We start from the raw sequence: 14,182 nt of genomic DNA, 5'->3' as shown, positions 1-14,182 counted from the left end.
GATCGAGGATGTACTAAAAAAATTTTTTTTAGATCGAGGATGTACTAAAAAAATTTTTTTTGATCGAGGATGTACTAAAAAATTTTTTTTCATATCAAGGATGTACTAAAAAATTTTTTTTAGATCGAGGATGTACTAAAAAAATTTTTTTTGATCGAGGATGTACTAAAAAAAATTTTTTCATATCAAGGATGTACTAAAAAAATTTTTTCATATCAAGGATGTACTAAAAAAATTTTTTTTAGATCGAGGATGTACTAAAAAAATTTTTTTTGATCGAGGATGTACTAAAAAAATTTTTTTTTGATCGAGGATGTACTAAAAAAATTTTTTTTAGATCGAGGATGTACTAAAAAAATTTTTTTTGATCGAGGATGTACTAAAAAAATTTTTTCATATCAAGGATGTACAAAAAAAAACTTTTTTTAGATCGAGGATGTACTAAAAAAATTTTTTTAGATCGAGGATGTACTAAAAAAATTTTTTTCATATCAAGGATGTACTAAAAAAATTTTTTTTGATCGAGGATGTACTAAAAAAAATTTTTTCATATCAAGGATGTAATAAAAAATTTTTTTTTAGATCGAGGATGTAATAAAAAATTTTTTTTTAGATCGAGGATGTACTAAAAAATTTTTTTTTAGATCGAGGATGTACTAAAAAAATTTTTTTTGATCTAGGATGTACTAAAAAAATTTTTTTTAGATCGAGGATGAACTAAAAAAATTTTTTTTGATCGAGGATGTACTAAAAAAATTTTTTTTAGGTCGAGGATGTACTAAAAAAATTTTTTTAGATCGAGGATGTACTAAAAAAATTTTTTTTAGGTCGAGGATGTACTAAAAAAATTTTTTTAGATCGAGGATGTACTAAAAAAATTTTTTTTAGATCGAGGATGTACTAAAAAAATTTTTTTAAATCGAGGATGTACTAAAAAAATTTTTTTTAAATCGAGGATGTACTAAAAAAATTTTTTTAGATCGAGGATGTACTAAAAAAATTTTTTTTAGATCGAGGATGTACTAAAAAAATTTTTTTAGGTCGAGGATGTACTAAAAAAATTTTTTTTAGGTCGAGGATGTACTAAAAAAATTTTTTTAGATCGAGGATGTACTAAAAAATTTTTTTTTAAATCGAGGATGTACTAAAAAAATTTTTTTAGATCGAGGATGTACTAAAAAAATTTTTTTTAGGTCGAGGATGTACTAAAAAAATTTTTTTTAGGTCGAGGATGTACTAAAAAAATTTTTTTAGATCGAGGATGTACTAAAAAAATTTTTTTTAGGTCGAGGATGTACTAAAAAAATTTTTTTAGATCGAGGATGTACTAAAAAAATTTTTTTAAATCGAGGATGTACTAAAAAAATTTTTTTAGATCGAGGATGTACTAAAAAAATTTTTTTTAAATCGAGGATGTACTAAAAAAATTTTTTTAGATCGAGGATGTACTAAAAAAATTTTTTTTAGGTCGAGGATGTACTAAAAAAATTTTTTTAAATCGAGGATGTCCTAAAAAAATTTTTTTAGATCGAGGATGTACTAAAAAAATTTTTTTTAGATCGAGGATGTACTAAAAAAATTTTTTTAAATCGAGGATGTAATAAAAAAATTTTTTTTAAATCGAGGATGTACTAAAAAAAATTTTTTCATATCAAGGATGTACTAAAAAAATTTTTTTTAGATCGAGGATGTACTAAAAAAATTTTTTTAGATCGAGGATGTACTAAAAAAATTTTTTTTGATCGCGGATGTACTAAAAAAATTTTTTTTAGATCGAGGATGTACTAAAAAAATTTTTTTTGATCGAGGATGTACTAAAACAATTTTTTTTAGATCGAGGATGTACTAAAAAAATTTTTTTAGATCGAGGATGTACTAATAAAATTTTTTCATATCAAGGACGTACTAAAAAAATTTTTTTTAGATCGAGGATGTACTAAAAAAATTTTTTTTGATCGCGGATGTACTAAAAAAATTTTTTTTAGATCGAGGATGTACTAAAAAAATTTTTTTTGATCGAGGATGTACTAAAACAATTTTTTTTAGATCGAGGATGTACTAAAAAAATTTTTTTAGATCGAGGATGTACTAATAAAATTTTTTCATATCAAGGATGTACTAAAAAAATTTTTTTTAGATCGAGGATGTACTAAAAAAATTTTTTAAAATCGAGGATGTATTAAAAAAATTTTTTTCATATCAAGGATGTACTAAAAAAAATTTTTTTAGATCGAGGATGTACTAAAAAAATTTTTTTTGATCGAGGATGTACTAAAAAAATTTTTTTCATATCAAGGATGTACTAAAAAAATTTTTTGAGATCGAGGATGTACTAAACAAATTTGTTTTAGATCAAAGATTTACTAAAAAAAATTTTTTAGATCGAGGATGTACTAAAAAAGTTTTTTTTAGATCGAAGATGTACTAAAAAATTTTTTTTAGATCGAGGATGTACTAAAAAAATTTTTTTTAGATCGAGGATGTACTAAAAAAATTTTTTTAAATCGAGGATGTACTAAAAAAATTTTTTTAAATCGAGGATGTACTAAAAAAATTTTTTTTAAATCGAGGATGTACTAAAAAAATTTTTTTAGATCGAGGATGTACTAAAAAAATTTATTTTAGATCGAGGATGTACTAAAAAAATTTTTTTAGATCAAGGATGTACTAAAAAAATTTTTGTAGATCGAGGATGTACTATAAAAATTTTTTTAGATCGAGGATGTACTAAAAAAAATTTTTTTAGATCGAGGATGTACTAAAAAAATTTTTTAGATCGAGGATGTTCTAAACCAATTTTTTTTCATATCATTCTTCTTCTCTTTCTTTCTATTTCGGCCAGCGTACATTGCAATATTTCGTCGTTGGGCGTACGCGGCATCTCGAACTGACCAGGTACTTTTTTCACCGACGGAACGAGTCGTTCCCAACACCCTGCAAAATGCGGAGCCGCTGGCGGGTTGAAGCTCCACTTCACACTTCACGACTAGTGAACTCGGCAATCAACTTATCCTCATCAACATTCCTCCGGGCTTTCCTCAACTCTCTCTCTCGATGAGCCTACGAAATTTGTCCCTCTATCGGTGATGCTTTCGCGCGGAACTCCTCGTCTAGCAGTAAAACGACGTATCGCTAAGATGCAGGACGCACTTAGTTAGTGAGTGAGCGATTTCTAGGTGTACTGCTCGTGTCGTCAAGCAAGTGCAAATCACACCTCAACGTTTCTCCTGGCGACGTCCAACTACTACGTTCATTGGCCGCGAAATGCACGCTGATGAATGGCCGTCCTTTGTTGGGGAATGTCTCCCAAATAACGGCGGTTCAGGAGTCGCCTGGAGTAATGCGACAATATTGACCGGTTTTCCGGACGCGCTAAATATTCCGTCAACAAGCGCGTATCTGGCGCTCAGTTCGTTAACAACGGTCTGATGATTACAGTGTCGCTGGCGTACGTGGCAGTAAAGTATCAGCAAGTCAGTTCCTCTGTGTGTCGTCTCGGTAGAATTACTGGCTTCTGCAGTGACTCATCTATTCCAGGGCAGTTTTCGAAACGCCCACTTATGCTCAGCACGCCATTTTCGTCGATCTTGTGTGAGAGTTTCTACAGCACGCTGCTTTTGTTCGACGGGTTTTCGACCACGGATGCCGTTTTACTACGCGGCTCTCCAGTCGACAGATCTCGCCTGAAAACGCTTCTCGTTGAATTTGTTTTATAATTACGCGTTCTGCTGTTTTCAACTCTCCCTGTGTGAGCGGTCCTGTCGTGGTCTTTTTCCCGTTTCTTCTGTGCATACAATTATTCGAAAACCGAATAACGTATCCAACAGATCTGAGCAGCCTGTTCCAATTAGAGAATCGGTCGATCTGAATAAGTGATTTAGTGCTGGAATGATGCAGGAGGTTGCGGCGTAGTTCTTCCGTCGTATCATGCGGTAGCGTCGATGAAGTTGGCCATTCCTTTTCCGTCTGCCATAGAAAGCTCGGTCCTTTGAGCCATCGGCTTGAGGCGGGGATCAGATCTGGGAATTGTTGACCACTTCGTACCATCATCGGCTACATTCACCTTCGTTGGCAGCCACTGTTGGGTGGACTCGAGTATTTCTCCGACTCGAAATGCTACGAACTGACGAGATATCGGCGATGATCCGACCGTAACCAACAGATGACGTCACGTGAATCCGTCCAATATGCTATTCGAGTGATTCGAGTTCAAGCGGTGCGACTTGATGATTGTATTCGCAAGCCGGGCGCCGATAGTTGCTGCTTGGAATTCTAAACGAGGGATCGATAGAAATCGCAGGGGCGCTACCCTAGTTTTCGATCCTACAAGAGCGCATTCTATCGATCCACCTTCTTCAAATCGGAAGTAGGCAACTGCTGCCATTCCATTTTCGCTCGCGTCGCAGAATATGTGCAGCTGTATGTTTCGAGTCAGCGTCGACGTTATCTGACGATAGCACGTTGGTATTCTGATTTTACAGACGTCGGGTAAAATGGTGATCCACCTTTCCCACTGTTCCGCTAAACGGCCGCTGATTTTTTCGTCCCATCCGACATTAGCACGCCAGATCTCTTGAAGCATACTCTGTCCGTGTTCGTCCCGATCATCCGAAGGAGCTGGTATCAAATCCGGCTCGTCAGGTGACGGTTGACTTTCATCCTTGACTGCTATCGGTTCCATCGTCGGTTGCACCGTGGCCGCTATGTTGGCTGGCGTTTGCTTTCCCGAGCTCTCGAGCTCCTTTTCGGCCGGTTGGTTTACAGAACCTTCGATGAAGTTGTTATTGGAGTCGTTTTCTGATGACTCCTTACGACTGGGTTTCGTTTTTTGATTGGCAAAGTTAAACAAATAATTTGCCAGATACGTTATTGGATCCGGTGGCCGCTTGTTCGCTACCTCCGTTAAGCCCTTGATCAGCGGATCTCCGAGAGACGTGGCGAGATAACGACCTTCCTCGGTGCGGAATAAAGGTATCTCGACCTGTTGTTCACCCAGCTCTTGATCGTTCAGCATCTCATCGGCGAGTTCTTCCTTGGCACCATAATCGCGCAACAGTTGCCGATGGGACAGCACGCCCTGCGATTGCACGTGACCCAGATAATACTCGGCCGAGCGGTTGAGGTTATCCTCCACCTTTGGATTGGCGCCAAGGTGCGTCAGCAGATTGTAGAAGTGGCCGTTATCCTTCAGGGTTGCCGCATAATGCAGGGGGGTCCTGCCATCGTCATCAATGGCACCGAGTGTCTCTGGGAAGCGACCCGCAAGGTAGCACACGATTCCTGCGTGCCCGAACACCGTCGCCACGTGTAGGGGTGTTGCACCGTGCGGGGAAATTTCGTCCTTTGCCGTGGCGAATTTGCGTCTGTCTAGGGTCGATTGTAAATCACGCAGCTTCCCTCGCGTGCCGCCAGGTGTACTCGTCGAATTTTAGCCATGTACGCTGGAACGTTGTCTAGAAACGCTTGTATTTCCGATTGGCCGGATTTTCGTCCAATGAGTTGTTTTCCTTCACCGTTCAGCACGATAGTGGCCAGCTGCTCCAAGTCAGCGCTATCAATCGCATCCTGCACCGTTTGTTGCATATTAGGCGGTTCTTCGAGCTGCACGGGTGCCTGGTTTTGTGACTGCAGTTGACCCTGATCCGGTTCGCCTTCCACCGTGCCTTCAATTTCCAGCACCTGATTGGATGGTTCCGGTGTGGGCTCGTCAACCGGCAAGGATTCCACCGGCTGTTGGTCTGGTGGATCCGATTCTGCTGGTGTACCATCTCCGGATGGTTCTCCATCTGGTTCGTTCACTGGTGTCAGCTTCGGTTGCTCGTCCTCGGTTGGGTCTGGTGACCGTTTCTTCCGTGCTGACGGCGTTTGACGTGATGGCGGGTGAGTCCTTCTCTGGTGATCCGTTGCTTCGAAGGATTGGATCAAGCGGTTCGTTCGTTCGCTTCCCTGGCTTGCTGTACCAACTCCTGGTATCGAAACAGTGTCTCTTCCACCAGCTGAACTGCGGACAGTTGTCGCACTGTGGAATTCGCGGTCGGGTTTGGCACATCGTTTTGGAGGATTCATTCTCAGTCTGGTGTTCACCGATTCACAAGTAGAAAAGTGAGTGAATTTTTTCTAAAATCTTGGAGTTCGGCTCCAACTTAAAGTTCGTATTTCATAAACGCTACTCTGACGTGTTCTTTTAACTCGCTCTTCCACTAACACTTTATTCCAGTCAATTGATTGGGTTGGGTCGTTCTTTTAAGCGCGCGCGGTGCGATGGTGGTGTTCAAAAAAAATCCACGTCTTATCGCTTCGGTTTCGCCGTTGAAATTTGTTTAAATCCAATGGCCCCCTCGCGATGGCCGTTTTTTTTCCCGCGTCATCTCTGCGATGATTCCCTGTCCCTTCGGTAACGGCACTCTTATCCTGTCTCCCACCTGTCAGTGCCGTTACGTCAGGTAAACAAACAAACACGCGCCGAATTGTCTGTAACAGTAGCATTTCGAATAATTGTTTTCTTGTCAAATCGAAGTAGGTTATTCGTTTCAGAGTTTGTAGCAACCTAAGAATATTTGTGGTCAACTCCCGACAAGCCAGCCATCGGTAGTGTGACCACAATAAATACTCAATACCCCTACGCTATTAGCGGCCTCCTTCGCATCGATCGTCTTCTTTGTAGGATCGAACTTCTTAAGGATTGCAATCGCTTTGTCCATTGACTTACCCTGCGACAACCCGAGCCATCGTGCTGAATTCCGGTACCAAAAGCAGGGGGGTGAACATTTTTTCCAATCCGCCCGAGTGTATGCAATCCACGGTACGGCCCCGGGAAGCGTGTTGGTGAGAGATAGAGCGACATCGTGCACTCAACGTCCGGTGGCAAACAACGGCGAGTTCCTCGACCGGAACAGGAGCTTCTGGTAGCGCCCGAACTCGCCCAACGTGCGGCGCCAGATCGTCAAAGTCCATGCTGCCATGCTGGTTGCTGTTCGTTGTCGCCTTGCGCGGGTCCGTCTTTGTTTCGTCCTTCGTTCGGCCAGCTTCTCGGCCTGGGTGGCGTCCGCGTGGCACACGAAGCCCAGATTGTTGAGTGAACGCGTCCGGCTTCATGGTTGGCGCCTGAGATTTGCTGAGGCTGCGCGCTGGTTTTGGGGGTGTCATTTTGTTTTGTCCTTGCTTTGCTGACCTTTGCTGCTTTGTGCTTCAGAGCTTGCCCTGTGCTTTTAAGCGTTTTTATGCATGTGTTCTATTCCTTATCGTTCCTATTCCGTCTGATTTTGTGTGCAGCTTACTTAACCAGGATAACTGCTATCCTAATTCCTAAGGGAACTCGCAGCAAGGCGGGTGTTTGCTTCACTTTGCCACGCTACTTTCTCGCAAAAAAAAAGGAGCAGTCACACAATGCGGCGTTGCATGGCTTCTGTTTTTTTTAGGGGCCTGTTCAAGGATTGTTTAGTGTCAGACCGCGCTGATTTGCTTGCAAAAAACGCGCACGGAAAAGGGGGCTTTTTCGTGGCACAACCACGTCCAATTCGGTGCGGGAAAAAAAAAAGGGAAAAACCGTGTCCGTTTTTTTTTGGGTCAACCACGCAGCTGTACTCTGCCCGGTGCGGCCACAACTCAAAACGCCAAACGGTCGACTTAATCGGCTTACAAAATTGATGCTTTCATCACTCCAAACGGGGTTTGCCATCAGGAAGGTGGACAGTTCTGCGAATGCCCACGTTTGCTGTGATGATGTCAAAAGCGAGCACGGAATGGCAACCGTAGAGGCTCCCAAAAACACACACACACACGAGTAGCTCCGGTTGAAATTCTTATCCATCCGCCCACGTCTCGAGCTACAGGCAGCTTGAAAATTGGAGCACGCTTTTGCGGCCAACGTCATCGGGGCCAACGTCAGCGAGCATTTGGACACAAAATGCGTTGCGAACTGAGTGGCGGTGGATCAGCACCAAACGTAAAGACCTAAGAGTGGCAGCGAACTCCAGCTGATGAGCCAAGACAGCAGATGGTTTTGCTCTGAAGAGCCGGAAAATAATAAATGGCCGCTAGATGACGCACCCCAGCAGGGAACTCCGACAAGGACTCGTTTTTTTGGCAATCTCTTTCGTCCTGAGATTCGTCAAACAATGTCAAGCACCGCGCACGAGAGAGGGAACCAACTCTCTCTCAGAGCTCTCTCAGAGACCCGAGTCAGAGAAGCTCGTCAAAGGGCGAAGTCCAGTACGAATCTTTACCCAGTCGAATTCAGTCGACCTTTACAAAAGCAGAGAATTCACCACGAAGTTACGAAGGAAGGACAGTCCATCGCCAGTACCGTCATTGTAACGCTCTCTTGCGGCACTCAATGAAACTGAAAGCTAAGGTTTCACACATTCCTCGTATCCTGGCGGAGTTCGCAACCGAAAAGTTCGCGCGTACATGCAAAAAACACAGGCCCAAAAAAAATGTGAAGGTTTCACAGCCGGAAAGCCCGCAAAAAAGGGGGAAACCTACCACGGATGCCGGACTGGGACACTATTTCGCGCGCCCACACACACACTCTAGCGTCGTCGAGTCCTATCCACGTGCCTCCCACGTGGAACTGGCACGTACGTTAAATTTCGGCATCCTGCGGCGGCCGAAGTCAAGGAAGTAAGCGAGGGCAAAACTAATTGTGACGATTTGGTGACTCCAATTTTAGGCCAACTTTGTGAGCTACCGTTCGGAGGAATTCCTACAGTCAAACCCTGGCGGAGAAATACAAAAAAAAACATCGCATAAAAGTCAAGGCCACTGACCTCCGACGGTTTGCAAACCCCTTTGAACCAGTTGTGGAGGATACACCGACGGCAATGAACGGCGGCATGGACAGCCTCGAAAAAAAAAGGAACGCAGAAATATTCTCGCGCAGATGGGTGTCGGACTGCCGGCCTACACAAGCTCGTCGAGCTGAATGCTTTCGCTCAACTCGTTCCAATCGTCAGGAAGGAGAGCTAGTAGTGATCGTGGACGGGAATTTACCCAAGGAACCATACTGGCCGGAAAGGACGGCGGTAGTCAAAGGCCACAGATGTGACAGGTCAAAACCACGAGGCGGACAGATGTGACAGCGCGCGAGAGAGTAGAAGGTGCCTGCTGAGGTGTCACTGAGGTGGGGAGAAATGTTACAAATGACAGTTTTCTAACGCCCATTCGCGCCCACTGAGTGGAACCGGTTCACTGAGTGGAACCGGTTCAGAACCGAGAGGGATTCAGTATTAAAGGGCGGAACGAGGTCCTGCGAGGCCTCTCTTTTTTCTTCGCGACAAATAAAAAAGACCTCTTTAAAGTTTTCTTTCTGCTTCCCTGTCTACCTCGGAAGAATACTAAAAAAAACGCCGTTTTTTGTTTCTTCTTGCGTATTTGCATTCGCAACAGATGTACTAAAAAAATTTTTTTTAGATCGAGGTTTTACTAAAAAAATTTTTTCATATCAAGGATGTACTAAAAAATTTTTTTTTAGATCGAGGATGTACTAAAAAAATTTTTTTTTATCGAGGATGTACTAAAAAAATTTTTTTAGATCGAGGATGTACTAAAAAAATTTTTTTTAGGTCGAGGATGTACTAAAAAAATTTTTTTAGATCGAGGATGTACTAAAAAAATTTTTTTTAGGTCGAGGATGTACTAAAAAAATTTTTTTAGATCGAGGATGTACTAAAAAAATTTTTTTTAGGTCGAGGATGTACTAAAAAATTTTTTTTAAATCGAGGATGTACTAAAAAAAATTTTTTCATATCAAGAATGTACTTAAAAAAATTTTTTTTAGATCGAGGATGTACTAAAAAAATTTTTTTAGATCGAGGATGTACTAAAAAAATTTTTTTTAAATCGAGGATGTACTAAAAAAATTTTTTTAGATCGAGGATGTACTAAAAAAATTTTTTTTAATCGAGAATGTACTAAAAAAATTTTTTTTAGATCGAGGATGTACTAAAAAAATTTTTTTAGATCGAGGATGTACTAAAAAAATTTTTTTAGATCGAGGATGTACTAAAAAAATTTTTTTAGATCGAGGATGTACTAAAAAAAATTTTTTTAGGTCGAGGATGTACTAGAAAATTTTTTTTTAAATCGAGGATGTACTAAAAAAATTTTTTTAGATCGAGGATGTACTAAAAAAAATGTTTTCATATCAAGGATGTACTAAAAAAATTTTTTTTGATCTAGGATGTACTAAAAAAATTTTTTTTAGATCGAGGATGTACTAAAAAAATTTTTTTAGATCGAGGATGTACTAAAAAAATTTTTTCATATCAAGGATGTACTAAAAAATTTTTTTTAGATCGAGGATGTACTAAAAAAATTTTTTTTGATCGAGGATGTACTAAAAAAATTTTTTTCATATCAAGGATGTACTAAAAAAATTTTTTTAGAATGTGAGAAATTCTCAATTATGTACTGGCTGTGATGTTCAGAAAATTTACCGTTACCGTGATCGTATAAACTGTCTATCCTTGGCGCTGTTCTGTTTGCTACTGTTTTTATTCGTTTTTTTTTTTTAAGAGTTCATTTTACCTAGTTCATTTTACGTTGCGCAAAAGTGATCTAGTGCAGTTGTTTCCCTAATATTTTCCACATTCCCGGCCACCACAGAAGGAACTTCTTTCCATTATGGACATGTACGTTCATCCTTATCGAAATTGATACTTTCATATTCGAAATTCTGTTCGGCGGCACCCTGCTTCTATTGATCTTGGTTGATCACTCAACCTGTGTTGTTTTGATTCTAGTTTGTTTACTTTTGCAAGTCTCGTAGTCCACCCGTTGAACACTCTTCGCCTGCTAAATTAGCAGGATCCGGCAAAATCACAATTCCAGCTGTCGCTCTAACGATTCCCTTTCCTGCACCTGTGCGTAGTGTTACGACCCTAACTGCACCATCCTTTTCCTGGATGTAACACCTTGATCCTACCCATCGGCCATAAGGTAGATGGCACATTGTCTTCTCTGATGCTTACCAATTGCCCTTCCTTTAACCGTACCGGTTTAGCAATCAGATGTTTTGCGCGGGCCCTGTAACTGCTGCAGGTATTCCGGATTTTGCCAACGCGACCAAATATTTTGCCGGTGTTTCTCCACCAAATCAAATTCCTCTTAATCTATTTGATGGTAGCTGCCCTCTATCAACCTGAGGGAGTGACGTTAAATTTGACCCTACTAAGAAATGGCCTGGAGTGAGCGGTTCCATTATCGGACGGGTCATTTGATAGTGGAAGTAAAGGTCGACTGTTCGAGCTGTGCTAACAAATGTGCTCATTGCTTTTCGAATGAATTTCCACTGAATTTCATCGTTCGATTTCACGCTCGCGATTACTACACTTAAGCATCTGATCGTTGTGATGAAGTTCGTGTGCCGCTCCCTTGAATATGTGTGTGTGGCGTTATCTGAGTGTAGTTCCACAATTTCTCAACCCCTGCGAGCCACAAAACGCCGTAGTGCTGCCAAGATGAACCGCACCTGGTTGCAAACAACACACACACGAATAGTCGCAATATATGCTTTCGTGGCGCGATTTGATGAATACTGACCCACCGTGAACGGCCGTGTTGGTGAAACCTGGTGAAACGATCGGAAGATCGGCTACGGACTGTTGTTACCAGTGTGGGTTTGGCCTTGAAGCATCGGTGACACATCGATGGAAGATGGATTTCGCCAGACTGCGTCAGACCAACCACCCAGAACCGTTGACGAAGCATAGAAAGTAGTAGTTCCGGACCAGCATGTAAGTATTTCTTGTGGTATGCTGCTGCTGCTAATAATGTTGCCGCATGATTGCCGGCTCGTCGATGAATGGCGACAACCACTTGCGATCTGCAGCCGATCCTCTGGCAACGAGTGAGCGGAACGGCTGGGCTAAGCGACACAATTGCAGCTCAGCTTTTTATTTTTGGATAGCACATCAGTGGCATTTTGTATTGTTTGCTGAGGGATTGCCCGCCTTCAAACACTTGATGAATCGACAAAGTTTGATGTAAGTAGAACATCGAGCAAACAGACTGCTGCTGAACTCGATCGTGGTTGCAACTGCAGCGAGATGTGAATTGGGTAACTTCGTTCTTTGTCGATTGATTCGATTTCTTCTATGGCAGGCAGGTTGTTTAGGCCACCCTTCTACCTTGCTACTCAGCCAGGCTGGCCCATGCCACCACCGAAGGCAAGCTTGTAATTGGTCGGGTTTCTGCTTGGTTTTGTGCCACTCTTTTTGCAACGAATGGCGTCCATCGTCGTGGTGGAGATTTCAGCCATTGCGACTGACTTTCCGGAACAGTTGCATTCCCAAGCTTACTGCGCAAAGCTCGTAGTCTAGCGATTGCATTGGTGTTGCGATTTTGCTGCCAAAAGTTGTACCGAATATCCGTGCATCACTTTCCGCTCCGATGTAGCAGCAAGCGCCGTACGCTGGTTGCGAAGCATCAGAAAACACGTGCAACTGCACGCGCGTGTTGCTCCTTTGAGTGCTGCAAATCGAGGTATGCGTAGTTCACCACGCAAGTGTAACGTGGAATGCATCGCCGTCCATTGCTTGCGGAGCTTTGTGATGGTAGCTCTAGCACTTTCCCAGTCCCAAGGCTTGGCGACGCATGATTGTTGGGCTAAGCCAAGCCAAGCCAAGCCAAGTGGGTCGAAGATTTTTGCGATGTGCGATGTAAGTTGCATCCCTCTTTGTCAATAGTAACGCCGCGGGTGGCAAATCGATTCGAAAACGAAACATATCCACCGCTGGTTCCCAAACCAGTGTCCAACGTCGACACAAACTGGAGGATTTGGCCACGCATGTGTTGAAAGAACTGCCGGAATCTTCGGATGCAATGCGTGCTAGAGCTTTCGGTGCGTTGGATGCCCATGTTTTTTTTTTGTCTAAGGAGAAGCCAGCAGCATTTAGCATTTCAGCGATTTGTTCACGCTTCTCAATTGCATCCGATACTTTCTCTGCGTCTGATAGTAAGTCGTCTACGTAGAGGTCGTTCAGCACCGCATTAACTGCTAGTGGGTGCTAGTGTTCGATGATCCATAGGCTATTTGACGGTTTGTAGCTGGTACTGGTTTGCATCGGTTGCAACAGGATCCTGTCTGCGAACTCTCTCGACGAATTTGATGGTACATTTTCTCCACCATCGCTGATATCCGGCGATACGCGCATGTGACCGAAAGCGTACAATGATTGAAAAACAGGTCATCTTGGATCACTGGCCCCACGAACAGTTTATTCCGTTTAAGGAGAACCCCGATGACGTTTTACACGTGGCATCAAACACTCCTCTGACCTTCTGCTCGTCTCCTTTACCACCGCACGAGATGGGGCAGAGGGTAATGCTCACAGGAATCATTGACCGGCATGTGGCCTAAACGCCTTCATGAATTTACTGTATTCTTCCTTCAGTTCCGGATTCGACCTCAACCTTCGTTCTACGGCGAGGAGTCGACGAGGACACTGGGATTATTATTGTTTTGCGGGTAAACAGAAAAAAATATCTGCCCGATGCATCTCTGGTCATGCAGTGGCCACGAAATGCTTCTCACAGGCATCCTCCTCAGTGGACAAGACACAGTCTCGGTTTCCCAGAAACGCTTCAGAATCGATTCCAGCGAAAGGTACTCACTCCGTTGGCAGCCAGAAGACACAACTGTGACCGCTGCGAATCACCCGACGATCTGTTTCCAGCTACGACCACCAACCGAAAGGAGTCTCCACCAACCAGGGTTTCCCTCTGGCGAGCGATCGAAGCTCCCAATATCGTGTCACCGCCAATGATGATGTCTATCGTGCCGGGAACAAAGCACGACGGGTCAGCGAGTGGCAAATTCGCCATTTTCCATGATGATGCGTCATGATCGGCAACGTTGAGAGTTCCATGAATGGAGAAGCCAAGATGAGCAGCTGCGAACTGCGAAGCATGCCCCGTTGGTTTCGGGATTCCACCGTTTGCTAATATCGGACCCCCTAAGCAGCTGTAGCGAATTGCCGATGCCCAAGATCGATACGTTGACCTTGAGCCCGAGTCGAGAAGTGCTCTTGGCTCATGCCCGTTTCCGTAGCCATCGACAATGTACAGCAGCACGTTTTTTTTCCAAAAATACCATGCCACGATTGCGCGTTTTGCACTGCCATAGCGACCGTTGAGTTTGGTGTCGGTAGTGTGTGTGTGTGTGTAGCAGTGTATTGTTGAC

General features: G+C 42.5%; 1 protein-coding gene across 1 annotated transcript; it reads right to left on the bottom strand.

The window, feature by feature from the left end:
* Nucleotides 1–4,584: 4,584 nt before the first annotated feature.
* LOC128730093 (uncharacterized) lies at nucleotides 4,585–7,146 on the bottom strand (the record flags this gene model as incomplete). The annotated part of the gene is made up of 3 exons (XM_053823135.1): nucleotides 6,871–7,146; nucleotides 5,389–5,892; nucleotides 4,585–5,341 (listed from the first exon to the last, which is right to left on the bottom strand). Coding segments are annotated over exons 1-3 (1,537 nt in total), but the record flags the coding sequence as incomplete, so codon positions are not given.
* Between the last annotated feature and the right edge of the window lie 7,036 nt (nucleotides 7,147–14,182).

Source organism: Anopheles nili, unplaced genomic scaffold (genome assembly GCF_943737925.1).
Source record: "Anopheles nili unplaced genomic scaffold, idAnoNiliSN_F5_01 U_low_cov_5, whole genome shotgun sequence".
NCBI lineage: Eukaryota > Metazoa > Arthropoda > Insecta > Diptera > Culicidae > Anopheles > Anopheles nili.
The sequence above is the reverse complement of the archived record's forward strand: the minus strand, read 5'-3'. Positions and strand labels throughout refer to the sequence as shown.